We start from the raw sequence: 15,152 nt of genomic DNA, 5'->3' as shown, positions 1-15,152 counted from the left end.
AGAGAATCAGTAGGTCTGATCCTCCAGCATGTAAAGGGGGCATTTAAAGAGAATGAAGATGTTGCAGAGAAATTCAGTGATTTTTTTTTCATCACAGAAGATTCTTGGGAGATATCTGTCCTTGCTATTTCTTCTTTTAAACGGTATTACATGCTGTCAGAGAATGAGGTGTCAAAAGACAGGGTTTTGGATTAGATGGATAGATTACAGCGCAACAAATCACAAAGTCTGGAGGGATTCATCCAAAAGTGCCAAGAAATAAGATGCTAACAATAATATACAAACTCATATTAAAATCAAGGGCTGTATTGGTTCAGTCCACACCAGTATGATGCACCAGCACTTCTTTGAGGCTGCTATCTTGTTCTCTAGAATCTCTGCTTTCATTTAGGAAAAAGAAGCCTCCAGCTGTTATGGTTGTGAAGACAATCTCAAAAATGTGAATCTAACTGATACAAAGATTTCTACATACATCTGAAGAGAACTTGGAACAATAGCTTGGAGAGGTGTGAACTGCCCCATTCACAGCATTGCCATCCCTCATAATTTTATTGAGACTTTCACAATATTTGATGTTTCCGTAATGTCCCACCCCCTGGAATCATTTTATTTCATGACAATCTCAGCTTTCATTTAAAATAGAAAGTAAGTTTTTAGCCCTCATGGTCTCAGAGAAAAGCTTGGAAATGTGACCTGGGTTAACCATAACCAGAAGGCAAATAAAAGGAATTCAGTCTTTTTGAAATCTTGTGAATTTTAAGTCACTCATTATTTTGGGGGGCCTGACTCCTGATTTCCCCCCCTCCCCAAGTAATAAGGAGCCAAGGCAAAGAGGTGTGGTGAGCTCATGGGGAGGTTCAAGCCCCACTGAGGGGGGAGCCAAACTGAAGGAGCCCAGAGAGCTGCACAATCATTTTGGACATGTGCAAGCTCTACTGCGAGAAACTTCTCATTTTGATGACACACTTGGGGGGAACTTATTTTGTGGCAGAGCATGGAAGAGTGCCATCACTGACCCTCTTCCTCCAATCCATCCCCTGATTACAATAGGCAACTGTACTCTAGAAGACTAATGGATCGTAAGTGTGCCTGTCTTTAAAACAGGCTGTTGGGGTGATCCCTGGAATGAATTACAACACCGTGTGCCTTTCTTCAGTACCAAGAATGCTAGTTAAAGGGATTGTTTTAAAATGGAGTTGGCTTCTGTGTATCCAACCGTGGGGTCAAAGCACTTGGTCTGTGAACGTCTGGAATCTCGGAGAGCAGTGTCTGCTGGGGGCCACTCGCTCCTCCGTCCGCCTTCCCTCACTTCATGAGGGTGTCAGGGAAACAAAAAGGGAGTGGAGCAAAGAGAGTGGAGCATACTCAGTGTCCTCAGTGCTTCCTTGGTTTGTTTTTGTTTTCTTCTGCCTGGCTTTGACAGCTATTTTTGTCTTTCGTTACATTGTCAGTTAGCAAATTTTTCTTTTTAAAACCTTAAAAGGGAAAGGTGTGTCACAGGCATCACCTGACCCTGCAAAGGCAGAAGAGCTGCGTCAGACCCCTGGCTGATGGGGGAGGCTCTTCAAGCCCAGTTGAATAACAGGTACAGTATACGTCCAGCATCCACTTTGACTATCTGCTTTACTGAAATGGCTGTATGCCCAGTTTAAGTAGCATCCTTGTCTCCACTCTCATCTGGTCAACCAAATCCAATCTAAGGATCTGTGTGTAGTAAGAAGATATATACATACATACAGAGAAGGTGGAAGTTGCCATGCAAACTGTAAGAGGCTAATTAATTAAGATGAGAAAAAAACTTTTGTAGTGATAATCAAGATGGCCCATTTAGACAGTTGACAAGAAGGTGTGAGGATTAGGGTTATAGATTCAATATGTGTAATGACCCAGCCACTCCCAGTCTCTATACAAACCCAAGTTAATGGTATCTAGTTTGCATATTAATTCAAGCTCAGCAGTTTCTCGTTGGAGTCTGTTTTTGAAGCTTTTCTGGATATATATCTTCTTACTATATGTTCCATTCTATGCATCCGATGAAGTGGGCTGTAGACCACGAAAGTTTATGCTCTTATAAATTTGGTAGTCTCTAAGGTGCCACAAGTACTCCTGTTCTTTTTGCGGATACAGACTAACACAGCAGCTGCTACTCTGAAACCTCTCAAATTACAGTAGATTAACATGACACACCTTTCAATCGGCAAGGAATTTGAGGCTCAGTGTGTGACAAAGAACCAAAGTGAGAGACAAATTGTTCATGACAGGAACTTAAAGCGTGGTGGGATTCATTCATTTAGAGTAAATAACTCTTTCTATATAGCCTCAGGTTCATAGTTTGTTATTTCTGACATAACTTTTATTGTTGAAAACTAATTAGGGGACACTAAATTTGTGTGGAACATAGGTAACTTTTTGGGACCAAAATGAGTGACATGCAAGACAGATAGAACATGAAATGATAGGGACAAATAAGCATAGCTTCTGTATAAAGGAAAATTGTGACTCTTAGAATTCCTTTAGCATGTTAACAAAATTGTGGCTAAAGGGGAACTGATTGACATGGTTTATTTGGATCTTCAAAAAGCCTTTAACAAAAGCAAATAGAAGAGGCTGTTAAGGAAACTAAGGGCTAGTTTAAACTTAAAATTATACTGGTAAAACATCTGTCAGCAGTGTGATTTTTTTTTTAATCACGTAGTTATACCCATAAAAGTCCCAGTGTAGAGACAGTTATACCAGTATAAAAGCATTACCAGTAAAGCTTGTTTTGGTTCTCAAACTGGAATAAGATATCCCAGTATATACACTTTTATATCAGTATAACTGTGTCCATACTGGTGTGGGGGGAGGGGTGGATTGGAGGGGTTGCTGCTCTGTGTATATCAGTGTAGTTAAAGTAATGAAACTTTCTAGTGTAGACAAGCCCTACGTTGTCATGGGGTGAGAGGTGAGGTGCTACATGGATCAGAAATTGGCTAAAACAGAAAACAAAGAATTATGAATAAATAGAATATTTTCAACATGTCAAAAGACTAATGGTTAGTTCTTCATGATAGTTCCCAACTAGGAATGGTGGTGTTTAGTATTATTAATTAGTTGGAAAAAGAGGTGAAGACTAAAATGGCAAAATTTGCAGAGCAAATGACACAAAATTAGTTAGGGTAGCCAAGACTGTGAGGAATGTCAGAGGGGCCTAACCAAGCTGAGCAAATGGAAGCAAAATGGCAGATGAATTTCGTTGTTGACAAATGCAAAGTAACATTCATTGGAAGGAATAATCTGAAGTACTCTTATGTTACTAGGTTCCAAATTAAATAATTATACAGGAAAAATACCGGGCTATCATTGTGGACACTTTAATGAAAACATCTGAATGGGGTAAATCAGCTACTTCTCCTTTGTCTAAATACAGGAACAAGGGGACACCCAATGAAATTGAAAAGCAACACATTTAAAACTGATAAAAAGATATATACTCTCTACCACTGGATAGTAGTGAGGGCAAGACGATAAAACTGTACAGAAGACAAGGAGTTCATCAGTTTATGGGAGCCTGACTTGAGACACATTGGGTTGCAACTCTCAAGTCAGCTGGAGCTGAGTGTGCTCAGTATCTATGACAGTCAGGCTCAAAATATCTCAGATTGGGTTCTCAGAAATTGATGGGAACCTCAAATCATAAGGCTCCTGTGAAAAATTACTGCAAGAGCTTAGTAGTATTAAAAATAATTAGGCATTTACTTGGGTAAAAAGCAGTGTCACAATGTGCCGATGTACCATCCCCCAAGATATTTTGCAAGTCATGCAGCAAGTGGGACTGTTCCACAAAATGCAGGACAGAATGATAGCAACAGTCATATCATTGAAGGTGAAATCTGTGGGTCACTGTGTCCATTCCGTTAATTCTCACCTGGGGTTTGTCTACTGAAAACTTCTTTCCTCAAATTAATTGATTGCCAGTTACTTTACAGTTGTTAGCACATTAGTAAAGGCTAATGTGGACACTCCACATGTTTTCACTTTACCGTATGCCAAGCCCTATTGGCAATCAACTTGAGGTTAAAAAAAAATAAGTCCAGTGCAGAAATTCCTATGGTGGCAGAACCTCCTGTGAATCTTGTCCCTCCCCCACCAGCTGTCCCCACATGGAGTGGTTCCTGTGGGTCACCTCTTTGGCTTACCTGACAGAATCTTGGAGTAAGTGAGACAGCTGCCGTTTTACTTTGCAGGAGCTTCTCTGTGCCCTGGATGATTTCCTCAGCCCTTTACCTGTGCCTCTCCCATTCCTTCTAAGAGATGCTACAGCGCAAAGAGAAGTTATGGCTTTGTTCACATATTATTGGGTGAGGTTCTGGGGCCTGTGTTATGCAGAAGGACAGACCAGATGATCAAAGTGGTTCCTTCTGGCCTTAAAATCTTGAAATCGGCACTAAAAGCAGAGGCCTATGGAAACGGGGAGTAAAGTGTGGTGCCACGAATAGTCATATCACCCATTCCTTCAGCACAGAGAGCCCTGAGGCAGTTAGGCTGTTAAAACCTACTGGAAGAAAAGAAGGGATCTGTGCCGTATCTGCATCAGCAAAAACAATGAGGAGTCCTTGTGGCACCTTAGAGACTAACAAATTTATTTGGGCATAACACTGACCCCCCACTTGGTAAGGCAACTCCCATCTTTTCATGTGCTGGTATTTATACCTGCCTCTGTATTTTCCACTCCATGCATCTTATGAAGGGTTTTAGCCCATGAAAGCTTATGCCCAAATACATTCGTTAGTCTCTAAGGTGACACAAGGACTCCTTGTTGTTAGGGTTTCCCTGTGTAATGCACCTTGCCTGGTATGCATCTGGCAGCCCTACCTGTGTTTCCACAGCCCAGATGCATTGTTACACATCCAACTGGGCTGCAGGGACAGCTGCAGTAGCTGTTATGGACCGCCAGAGGTTGTTGTTGCAGCTGCTCTGCCAGGCAGCCATGTGGCCTCACTTCCTTCCTCCCCGGATCACAGCAGGAAGGACCCGGTGGTAGCAGTGGCAGCAGCTACAAGGGAAAAGGCGAGGGATCCAGTACTGGTGCCAATCTCCCTAGCATCCTCCCTTCCTCCCAGCCAACCTTCCAGCCTCAGCTTACCCCCAGACAGTCTTCCATCCACAGCTAACTACCAGCCATCCCGCTCTCAGCTTCCTCTGCACCTAGCTACCCCTAGACAGCACCCACCTAATCCAGCACCGCACACACGCTTCAGCAGTTCCAGTCTCTGTCATCCTCGGACACCTTCTAGGACTCTCTCATCCACCTCCAGACCCCCTCACATCATCCAGCACCCACCCGACCGCAACTTCCGACGTCCTCTGGAACTTACCTACACATGTAGCCTGGTATCTCCCCAGGACTCTATCCCACTGGCCCCGCCACACCTGCCATGATCTGTGCAGCTCTGTATCCTGCCCCCGCTGTTGCTTGGGGCAGGATGTGTTGACGGTAAGCTGAAGTTTAGGGTCATATACAAATAATTTGTCAATATGACGAGAGAATCACATGCTTTGTTGCTCTATAGGCTACGCTCATTGCTTACACCAGGGGCACCTCCATCTCTCCATTCTCCCCCAAGCTCCCTGTGTGCCACCCTCTCTCCATTTTAGGGAATACCTGCAGCCCCCCACCCCACCTCCTGCATGCTGGAGGCTCTGTGTAGCCTCCCAGTTTCTCCTCCCCCCATGCCAGAGGTTCTGTATCTCTCTTTTTTGTATAATCTAAAGGATCGCACACTTCATTGCTTATATAAGATGACCTGTAGTTCCCTGTGTCTTCCACACTCCCACCACCATCCCCTTTTTCTCTCCCACATCCCTTTGGGGTCCTGCTTTCTTCCTACTTCACTCTCATCCCCCATCCAGGTTCCTGCTTCTCCACGCACACACTCCCCCCTCTGGGTCCCTGGTTCTCCCCACACACACAACACACACAACTAAGAGAGCATCAGAGAGAGGGTTTTTAGAAGGGAAGCAGGGACAAAGGGGAGAAAGTGGGGACCCAAGACAGGAGTGGGGGAGAATGTGGATGGGATAAGCAGCAGCACCCCAGAGCAGGGAGGGAGGGAGTGGAGGAGGGAGAGCAGTGAAAGGGGGGAACCAGGTACTCAGAATGGAGGGTGGGGAGCCGTGGAAGGTGAAAGCAGGAACTCAAAGAGGAGTGTGCCCTACACTCCATTTGATGGCATTTCGCTGACTGTCTGTCTGCCTGTCTTTGAAGGTTTTCCAAATGGCTTTTCCAGTTTTCTAATTTTCACCCAAAATCAATAGGATTGTGCCCACTCATGCCTAGAACGTTCCCTGAAATTGTGGAAGCGATTGGCTGCTGTGTTCAAAAGTTACTACGTTACATCCAGACCAACAGGCAGGCAGACAGAGAAATGCCATCAAATGGAGTTAAATATGGGTTCATTATATAACATGCATAAAATCTCACATAGAGCTTAACAAAACTTGGCAGCTGTGGTGAAATGTACAGGGGCAGAGCAATGAAGGAGTGCTTTGGTCAGAGTAATGCAATGCTGCCAGCTCTCGTGATGTTTTTGCAGTGGTGGGATTTTGGCTGGGGCTGAAGCCATTCTGGCGGTGACCAGTGACACAAGAAGCTCCAGTCCTCTGGTGAATTTGAGCCCTCTGATTGGGTTCCCGCCCCACTTGCCTGCCTCCTGGTGAAGAATAACCAATCAGAGCTATGGCAGGCAGAGTTGCCTTCCCCCTTCCCATAGTAACCTAAAGCCATTTTCCCGAGGGGGGCAGGAGTGGAGGCGGGAGCAAAGAGCCTAGCTGCTCAGGTGGGCTCCGCCCCACCCTCCCCTCCCCTCCTGTGAGTAATGTGGACAGGACAGTGCCTCTCCTCTCTCCTTGCAGCACTTGGCCTGGCAAGAGATGAAGGGGGAAGAGCTGTCCACTCCAGACTTGGAGAGGGGGGTCAAGAACCCAGTAAGAGCACGGATGCTCACTGAGGAGGGCTGAACTGATGGGGGGCAGAATTAATGGGGTTGGGGGCTGAGTTGATGAGGTTACTGAATTGATGGGGGTGAGGGTTGAACAGTTGTGAGGGGGGGCTGGTTGGGGACAGAATTAATTCCTGGGCAGGGAGCTGGCAGATGTGGGGGTGAGAGCTCCTGCAACAGGGCCCAAAACTGCCGGCCCCAGTGTGGACCTGCCACAGCTGGGAGAGGCGCCCCTCCCCACCGGCCCCAGCGTGGACCTGCCCCAGACTTGCTGCAGCTGGGGGAGAGGAGCCCCTCCCCTGGCCCAGGTCCGCCGGACCTACCGGGGAGAGGAGCCCCTCCCTCGGTCCAGCATAGCCCCGCTGGAGCTACCGCGGCCAGGGAGAGGCACCTCTCCCCTGACCCTGAGCTACTGCGACGAGGGAGGGCTGGGGGAAGTCCTCTCTCCTCACAGCAGTCTTGGGGCAGCCTGTACCCCAAACCCCTCATCCCTGTCCCTACCCCAGAGCCCACACCCCCCCGCACCCCAACCCTCTTCACCAGTCCTGAGCCCCCTCCCGCACCCCAATCTGCTCATCCCCAACCACACCCCAGAGCCCTCATTCCTCATCCCCTGCACCCAACCCTTTGCCCCAGTCTTGAGCCCCCTCCTGCACTCCTTAGCCCTCATCCCCAGCCCCCCCCAGAGCCCACAACCCCAGCCGGAGCCTTCATCCCCCCCATACACAACCCTCTGCCCCAGCCCTGAGCCCCCTCCCACACTGAGAACCCCGTGGCCCCACCCCCGCCACATGAATTTTGTTATGTGTACCCATGTGAAGGTAATGTGTCACACCTCACCTCCATATGGGTGCACATAAAATCCATTCTGCACATGGACGTAAAAAATTAGAGGGAACACGCACACACACACACACACACAATTGGTAAGGGGGAGTTCAAAACCCACAACATATTCTTGGTGTGAAATCTCATGATTTTCCAGGCCAATCTCGTGATTTTGGGGGTTTGACTCATTATTTCTGCTCCCCTGAGGTTGGCGGTACTGGTAATGGTACAGTACCAAGGTTAATGGGTGCAGAGGCACTTGGTGGGGAAGGCTGTTGAGAGTACAAGGAGGCTTATGAAGCCATACTCCGTCACCCATGGAGTAAGAGGGAGCATATGGAAGGTTTCTCAGGCTGGGCTTTGGCACCGACAGAGTTAATGTGGAGCATGTAGAAGCACTCAAGGCTGGGCTCTGGCACCAAGAAGGCTAATGAATGAGCCCACTGATGTCCCTGGGCTCCGGCACCCTGGGGGTTATCGAATGAGGAGCCAGTGGAGGTGCTGGGGTTGGGCTCCGGCACCCTGGGGGTTAACGAATGAGGAGCCAGTGGAGGTGCTGGGGTTGGGCTCCAGCACCCTTGGGGTTAACAAATGAGGAACAGGTGGTGGTGCTGGGTTTGGGCTCCGGCACCCTGGGGGTTAACGAATGAGGAGCCAGTGGAGGTGCTGGGGTCGCGCTCCGGCACCCTGGGGGTTATCGAATGAGGAACAGGTGGTGGTGCTGGGGTTGGGCTTCGGCACCCTGGGGGTTAACGAATGAGGAGCCAGTGGAGGTGCTGGGTTTGGGCTCCGGCACCCTGGGGGTTAACGAATGAAGAGCCAGTGGAGGTGCTGGGGTTGGGCTCCGGCACCCTGTGGGTTATAGAATGAGGAACACGTGGAGTTGCTGGGTTTGGGCTCCGGCACCCTGGGGGTTAACGAATGAGGAGCCAGTGGAGGTGCTGGGGTTGGGCTCCGGCACCCTGGGGGTTAACGAATGAGGAGCCAGTGGAGGTGCTGGGTTTGGGCTCCGGCACCCTGGGGGTTATAGAATGAGGAACACGTGGAGTTGCTGGGGTTGGGCTCCGGCACCCTGGGGGTTATCGAATGAGGAGCCAGTGGAGGTGCTGGGTTTGGGCTCCGGCACCCTGGGGGTTATCGAATGAGGAGCCAGTGGAGGTGCTGGGGTTGGGCTCCAGCACCCTTGGGGTTAACAAATGAGGAACAGGTGGTGGTGCTGGGTTTGGGCTCCGGCACCCTGGGGGTTAACGAATGAGGAGCCAGTGGAGGTGCTGGGGTTGGGCTCCGGCACCCTGGGGGTTAACGAATGAGGAGCCAGTGGAGGTGCTGGGTTTGGGCTCCGGCACCCTGGGGGTTATAGAATGAGGAACACGTGGAGTTGCTGGGGTTGGGCTCCGGCACCCTGGGGGTTATCGAATGAGGAGCCAGTGGAGGTGCTGGGTTTGGGCTCCGGCACCCTGGGGGTTATCGAATGAGGAGCCAGTGGTGATGCTGGGGTTGCGCTCTGGCACCCAGGGGGTTATCGAGTGAGGAGCCAGTGGAGGTGCTGGGGTTGGGCTCCGGCACCCTGGGGGTTAACGAATGAGGAGCCAGTGGAGGTGCTGGGGTTGGGCTCCGGCACCCTGGGGGTTATAGAATGAGGAACACGTGGAGTTGCTGGGGTTGGGCTCCAGCACCCTGGGGGTTAACGAATGAGGAGCCAGTGGAGGTGCTGGGGTTGGGCTCCAGCACCCTTGGGGTTAACAAATGAGGAACAGGTGGTGGTGCTGGGTTTGGGCTCTGGCACCCTGGGGGTTATCGAGTGAGGAGCCGGTGGTGGTGCTGGGGTCGCGCTCTGGCACCCAGGGTGTTATCGAATGAGGAACAGGTGGTGGTGCTGGGGTTGGGCTCCGGCACTCTGGGGGTTAGTGAGTGAGGAACAGGTGGTGGTGCTGGGGTTGGGCTCCGGCACCCTGGGGGTTATCGAATGAGGAGCCAGTGGAGGTGCTGGGGTTGCGCTCTGGCACCCAGGGGGTTATCGAATGAGGAGCCAGTGGAGGTGCTGGGGTTCGGCTCCGGCACTCTGGGGGTTATCGAGTGAGGAACAGGTGGTGGTGCTGGGGTTGGGCTCCGGCACCCTGGGGGTTATCGAATGAAGAGCCAGTGGTGGTGCTGGAGTTGCGCTCTGGCACCCAGGGGGTTAACGAATGAGGAACAAGTGGAGTTGCTGGGGTTGGGCTCTGGTACCCTTGGGGTTAACGAATGAGGAACAAGTGGAGTTGCTGGGGTTGGGCTCCGGCACCCTGGGGGTTATCGAATGAGGAGCCAGTGGAGTTGCTGGGGTTCGGCTCCGGCACCCTGGGGGTTATCGAATGAGGAACAGGTGGTGGTGCTGGGGTTGCGCTCTGGCACCCAGGGGGTTAACAAATGAGGAACAGGTGGTGGTGCTGGGGTCAGGCTCTGGCACACAGGGTTTGCTTGGTTTTTTATTAAGGTTTTATTATTTTTTACTTTTCAATGCAAACATCACAATACAAAAAGAACACGAAAAATGAAAATTGTTAACTTAAAATGACTATGAGGCGTGTACTTGCCCCTCACTGGACAAAGAGGGATTAACACTGCACTCTGGGCAGAGGAAGCGACACCCCCTCACCCCTGCTGGGCATGCTCCAACTGGATCATCAGTGTAAAAGGGAACAGCCCAGCTCAGTCAGGGCCGAACACTGAAGAGAGAATGGATGTTGCAGGCTCCTCCCCGGGAGCTGCTGAAGCCCAAGATCATGGAGGCCAAGTCCTCTGAGACCCAGGCAGATAGTCAGCTTCCTACAGATACCCAGGAGACCTCAGAACCACCAGGAGCTTCATGGATGATCTCTGGACCACGCCCCTGGAAGACACAATAGGAAGTTTCCCAGGGGACTAACCATTGGATCGGGAACTAAGTCAGCATGTTTCGGTTGGATCCCTGCTGATCTAGCGACAAGTACACTCGCCATTGACGAGGCCTTGGGCTGTGACCCAGTGGAGTAGGGAGTGCTCGGTTCTTCTACCCTGGCCGCCACCACCCCGGGTGGAGGCCCATCGCCCTCTGGTCATCCAACTACTCAGCCCTGTAAGAGTGGGCAGCGACATTGACTTGGGCCACTAGGCCACACTAATGAGGGCAGCCATATTGACTCTGCCTATTGGGCCGTGCAGCCCTGCTAAGGAGGGCAGCCGTATTGACTCTGGTCACTAGGCCGTACCACCGTGAGACCAAGGGTGGTCAGGTGGACTCAGCCTTGGTGCTATAAGGCTCCTTCCCCCGCCCCAAACGGGGACGGAATGTACTTGCCCCATGACAATGACCAACTGTGACATACAGCATAGTGTTAGCATACATGTGCAAAAACCATTTTAACAATCATAATATTAAACTATAAAATCAGATAAATCAAAACTTTACAATTAATGTGGGGACAACACAGACATGGCAGGGAGGGGAAGAGTGAAAGCAGGAGGAAAAAGAAGTGGGTGAAGAGTCAAGGAGGGAGAAGGGGAAGCAGCAGGAGATCTGGACCTGTCAGTGGGCCTTTGGGAACTCCTTAGTCTAATGTTTGTAAAAATGCAGCCCAGATATCTTTAAACTCACATAGTTAATCCCTGTAGAGGACAATGACCCTTTCAATGGCTGCAAGGCCAGGGAGACCAAAACACCATTGTTCTGTTCTGTGCATTGATTTACTTTCCCAACTCTGTAAAATCATTCACTTCATGATCATGGCTTCTCTCAGGAACCATTAATGCTGTGCTGATGAGAGGCCCCGTTTCATGGGTAAATATCCTAATGTAGTTCTCTACCAATGTTTGATTGCTAAAGCCCAAAATCATTTTAATTCTAGTGTCAACTGCTTTCCACAGCTGTTTAACTGGAGGATATTTCTACAACATGTGCAGGAGTGTGCCCTTATTTTTGCCACAGTGTCAGCTTCTATCTGAAGGAAGAGCTTATGGTCTTATATTAAGAGCTTTAATTTTATGTAGCCTTTGTGGTGTCCAGTACATTCTAAATACTTTCTGTTGTTGTTGAATTAAATGTTAACATACATCTATAGAAGCAAATTTTGCATTGTGCAATACAATTAACCATTGTGGAGCTTTTTAAAAGACAATCTAGCACTCTATCTCTCTCTTTTTTTTTAAATCTCATTCCTCTGAAGCATCAAGGATAGCCATGGTGAAGATGGGACATTGGACAGGGAGGGTCAGGGCTCTGAGGTGGCACCAAACATTGTCTCTCTCTCAGGTGCTTGGCTGGCTGGCTCTTTCTCATATGCTCAGTGTCTAATTGATCACCATATGTAGGACTAGGCAGGAATTTTTCCTCAGGTCAGATTGGTAGTGACCTTGGGAGGTTTTCATCTTCCTCTGAAGTGTATGGGTGCGGGTCACTTGCCAAGATCATCTGGTATATCTCAATCATCTCCCTGCCTTTGTGGGGACTCTTAACGTTGGTGCACCTCAGTCTCTCCGATTCTCTGCCTGTGGCTCATAACAGCCTAGTCTCCTGGGGGTTATAATGCTTTGGTCTGATTTCAGGTGTTGAGCTTAGTGTGTGGATGCTGAGTGGTATTAATGGTCTGTGATACACAGGAGGTCAGACAGGATGATCTGATGGTCCCTTCTGGCCTTAAACTCTATGACTCTGATCTGCGGATTTAGTGGACGCTTCAGGAATCAGAGACCTTTTCCATCAGAAAAGCATGTACGTAGATATATGGGTCTGGGAAGTTTGTGGAGCTTCTCTACCGTTCTGTACTTCAGGTGTGTCAGGTAGTCTCCGGGTGTTGGGCCAAAGTGGTAGGTCAGGAAAGGTTTTAGCAGTATATATTGCCATATTGCTGTAGCTAGTAGCTTATACTGCTATAACACCTTGAATGAACCATTCCCCCATCACCAACCAATTGAGAGAGGACTCTACTCTTTCTGTTCATTCCCTCCATACGTTTGGTGGGTTGCCAATCTGTAAGTCACTATTACCCCACGTAGTGGCTTTTGTATGGTGCGAAGAGTGAAAATGGAATCTGTTGGTCAAAATGGTCCATACTCTCCTAGTGGCCACTACAGAGGGCATTTTCTTTTTCTCTGTAGGGTAGGGTAAGGATCCCAACAGGGGGATTGATTTAATTCATTTTCTTTTAATCCCCATCCATAAGGGATGGTATTGTTTACGTGTTGCAAACTGTGAGAGATCTGGACATGAAACAGACAACATAATAGTTATGAAGGTCTGGGAGTCTGAAGACACCTCCAATGGGAAGGAGCTGAAACTTCCTCCAAGATAGTCTGGGGTGTTATGCTAGGCCCCATAAACAAGTGTCGATAATCCTATTAAAGCTTTTAAAATAGAATGGTGAGATGATGACAGGAAGCCCATTCAAAATGTATAAACATCTAGGTAAAACATTAATCTGAACTGGATTAATCCCCCCCACCCAGGCTCAGTGAATGCACCTCCATTGATTGGTGTTTTCTGCCAGCTGCAGAAGGTTAGAATCTAAATTCATTTTTTCAGTTTTTTTAAGGTTTCTTGCTATTTGTACCCCCAAGTATTTAACTGCCTCTCGCTGCCTATGAAAATTCCACTGGGAGAAAGCCCCGCTAAAAGGCAGCCAGGCAATCTAAAGTAATTCTAACTTTTTCCAGTTAATGCTACAGCCTGAAAGTGGGCCAAAGTATTGGATTAATGCAAGAAGGGCAGGGATTGTGATTTCAAGGTTCATTATAAACAGAAGGGTATCAGCACATACCATCTAATGGTACTCCAGTGGGCCAATCTTGATACTCAAATGTTTGGGTGAGAGCCTGTAGTGGTCTTCATGGGCTCTATGGCTAGATCAAACAGAAGAAGGGACAGTGGACAACCTATATGGTACCTCAGAGAAGGTTAAATGAGTGTGAAATTATGCCATTGGTTAAGATTAGAGATGTGGGGTCCTTATATAGAAGTTTAACCCATCATCTAAAAACAGGCCTGAAACCAGGCTCTGGAGGGTCTATAGCATGTACTCCCCGTTCATGTGATCAAAGGCCTCTTCTGCATCCAAGGCAGAAGTGCTTCGGCATCAGCGTCCTCATACTGTGCGATTATTATAGCTACTAACTGTTTTTAGTTATCTGAACCATGTTGGACTTTAATAAGCCCCATCTGGCTGTGATGGATGATATTGCGCCTGTCAGCCAAAATGTTGGCCAATATTTCAAATGCTAATTAAGGAGATTTCTGTATAGTTTGGGCATGACATGAGGCCCCAGCCCAACTTGGGAATAACTGAAATACAGGCTCTCCTCCAAGCGTGGGGCGGGTACTTTCCTCCATTGAACAAGGTAGCAACTTGCCTGCAAAGGGGTCAGAAACATGTTTATAAAAATAAGCTGGGAAAGTGTCTGCGCAAGGAGCCTTACCCAGTAGCATGGATTTCAAGGCATGGGCAAGCTCTGATGTTGCTAATGAAGTATCAGAGCTCTCCTCTTGGGACACCGAGAGTTGGTGCACCCAGGGCATTAATGAACAAGGAATATGTGGCCATTCCTAGAGCTGAGCTCTGGCACCCAAGGGGTTAATGACTATTGAGACTGAGTCCAGGCTTTGTCACCTAAGAGGTTAACAGGGTGGTATGGAGGTACCTTGGGCCAGGCTTTGTCACCTAAGAGGTTAACAGGATGGTGTGGAGGTGCCTGGGGCCAGGATTGGTACCCAGGGGGTTAACAGGATGGTGCGGAGGTGCTTGGGGCCAGGCTCTGGTACCCAAGAAGTTAACAGGATGGGGTGGAGGTGGATGGGGCCAGGCTGTGGTACCCAAGGAGTTAACAGGTTGGTGTGGAGATGCCTGGGGCCAGGCTTTGGTACCCAAGGGGTTAACAGGATTGTGTGGAGGTGCCTGGGGCCGGGATTGGTACCCAGGGGGGTTACAGGATGGTGTGGAGGTACCTGGGGCGAGCTCTGGTACCTAAGGGGTTAACAGGATGGGGTGGATGTGGATGGGGCCAGGCTGTGGTACCCAAGGAGTTAACAGGTTGGTGTGGAGATGCCTGGGGCCAGGCTTTGGTACCCAAGGGGTTAACAGGATTGTGTGGAGGTGCCTGGGGCCGGGATTGGTACCCAGGGGGGTTACAGGATGGTGTGGAGGTACCTGGGGCGAGCTCTGGTACCTAAGGGGTTAACAGGATGGTGTGGAGGTGCCCAGGGCCAGGCTTGGTACCCAAGGGGTTAACAGGATGGTGTGGAGGTGCCCAGGGCCAGGCTTGGTACCCAGAGGGCTCAATTGGAAGGCATGGAGGTGCCTGGTGCTGGGCACTGGCACGCATGGGGTTAACAGGGAA

General features: G+C 49.2%; 2 protein-coding genes across 2 annotated transcripts in view; one reads left to right on the top strand and one right to left on the bottom strand.

Annotated features, from left to right (window-relative positions):
* MAP1A (microtubule associated protein 1A) overlaps positions 1–15,152 on the top strand; it is a 111,225-nt gene that overhangs the window by 52,873 nt on the left and 43,200 nt on the right. The window lies entirely within an intron of this gene.
* PPIP5K1 (diphosphoinositol pentakisphosphate kinase 1) overlaps positions 10,419–15,152 on the bottom strand; it is a 199,230-nt gene continuing 194,496 nt past the window's right edge. Inside the window, exon 32 of the mRNA XM_037911084.2 lies at positions 10,419–10,677. Coding sequence (XP_037767012.1) covers positions 10,652–10,677 — 26 coding nt within the window. The 3' untranslated portion in view covers positions 10,419–10,651. The remainder of the gene's footprint in view (positions 10,678–15,152) is intronic.

This window comes from Chelonia mydas, chromosome 10 (assembly GCF_015237465.2).
Source record: "Chelonia mydas isolate rCheMyd1 chromosome 10, rCheMyd1.pri.v2, whole genome shotgun sequence".
NCBI lineage: Eukaryota > Metazoa > Chordata > Testudines > Cheloniidae > Chelonia > Chelonia mydas.
The sequence above is the reverse complement of the archived record's forward strand: the minus strand, read 5'-3'. Positions and strand labels throughout refer to the sequence as shown.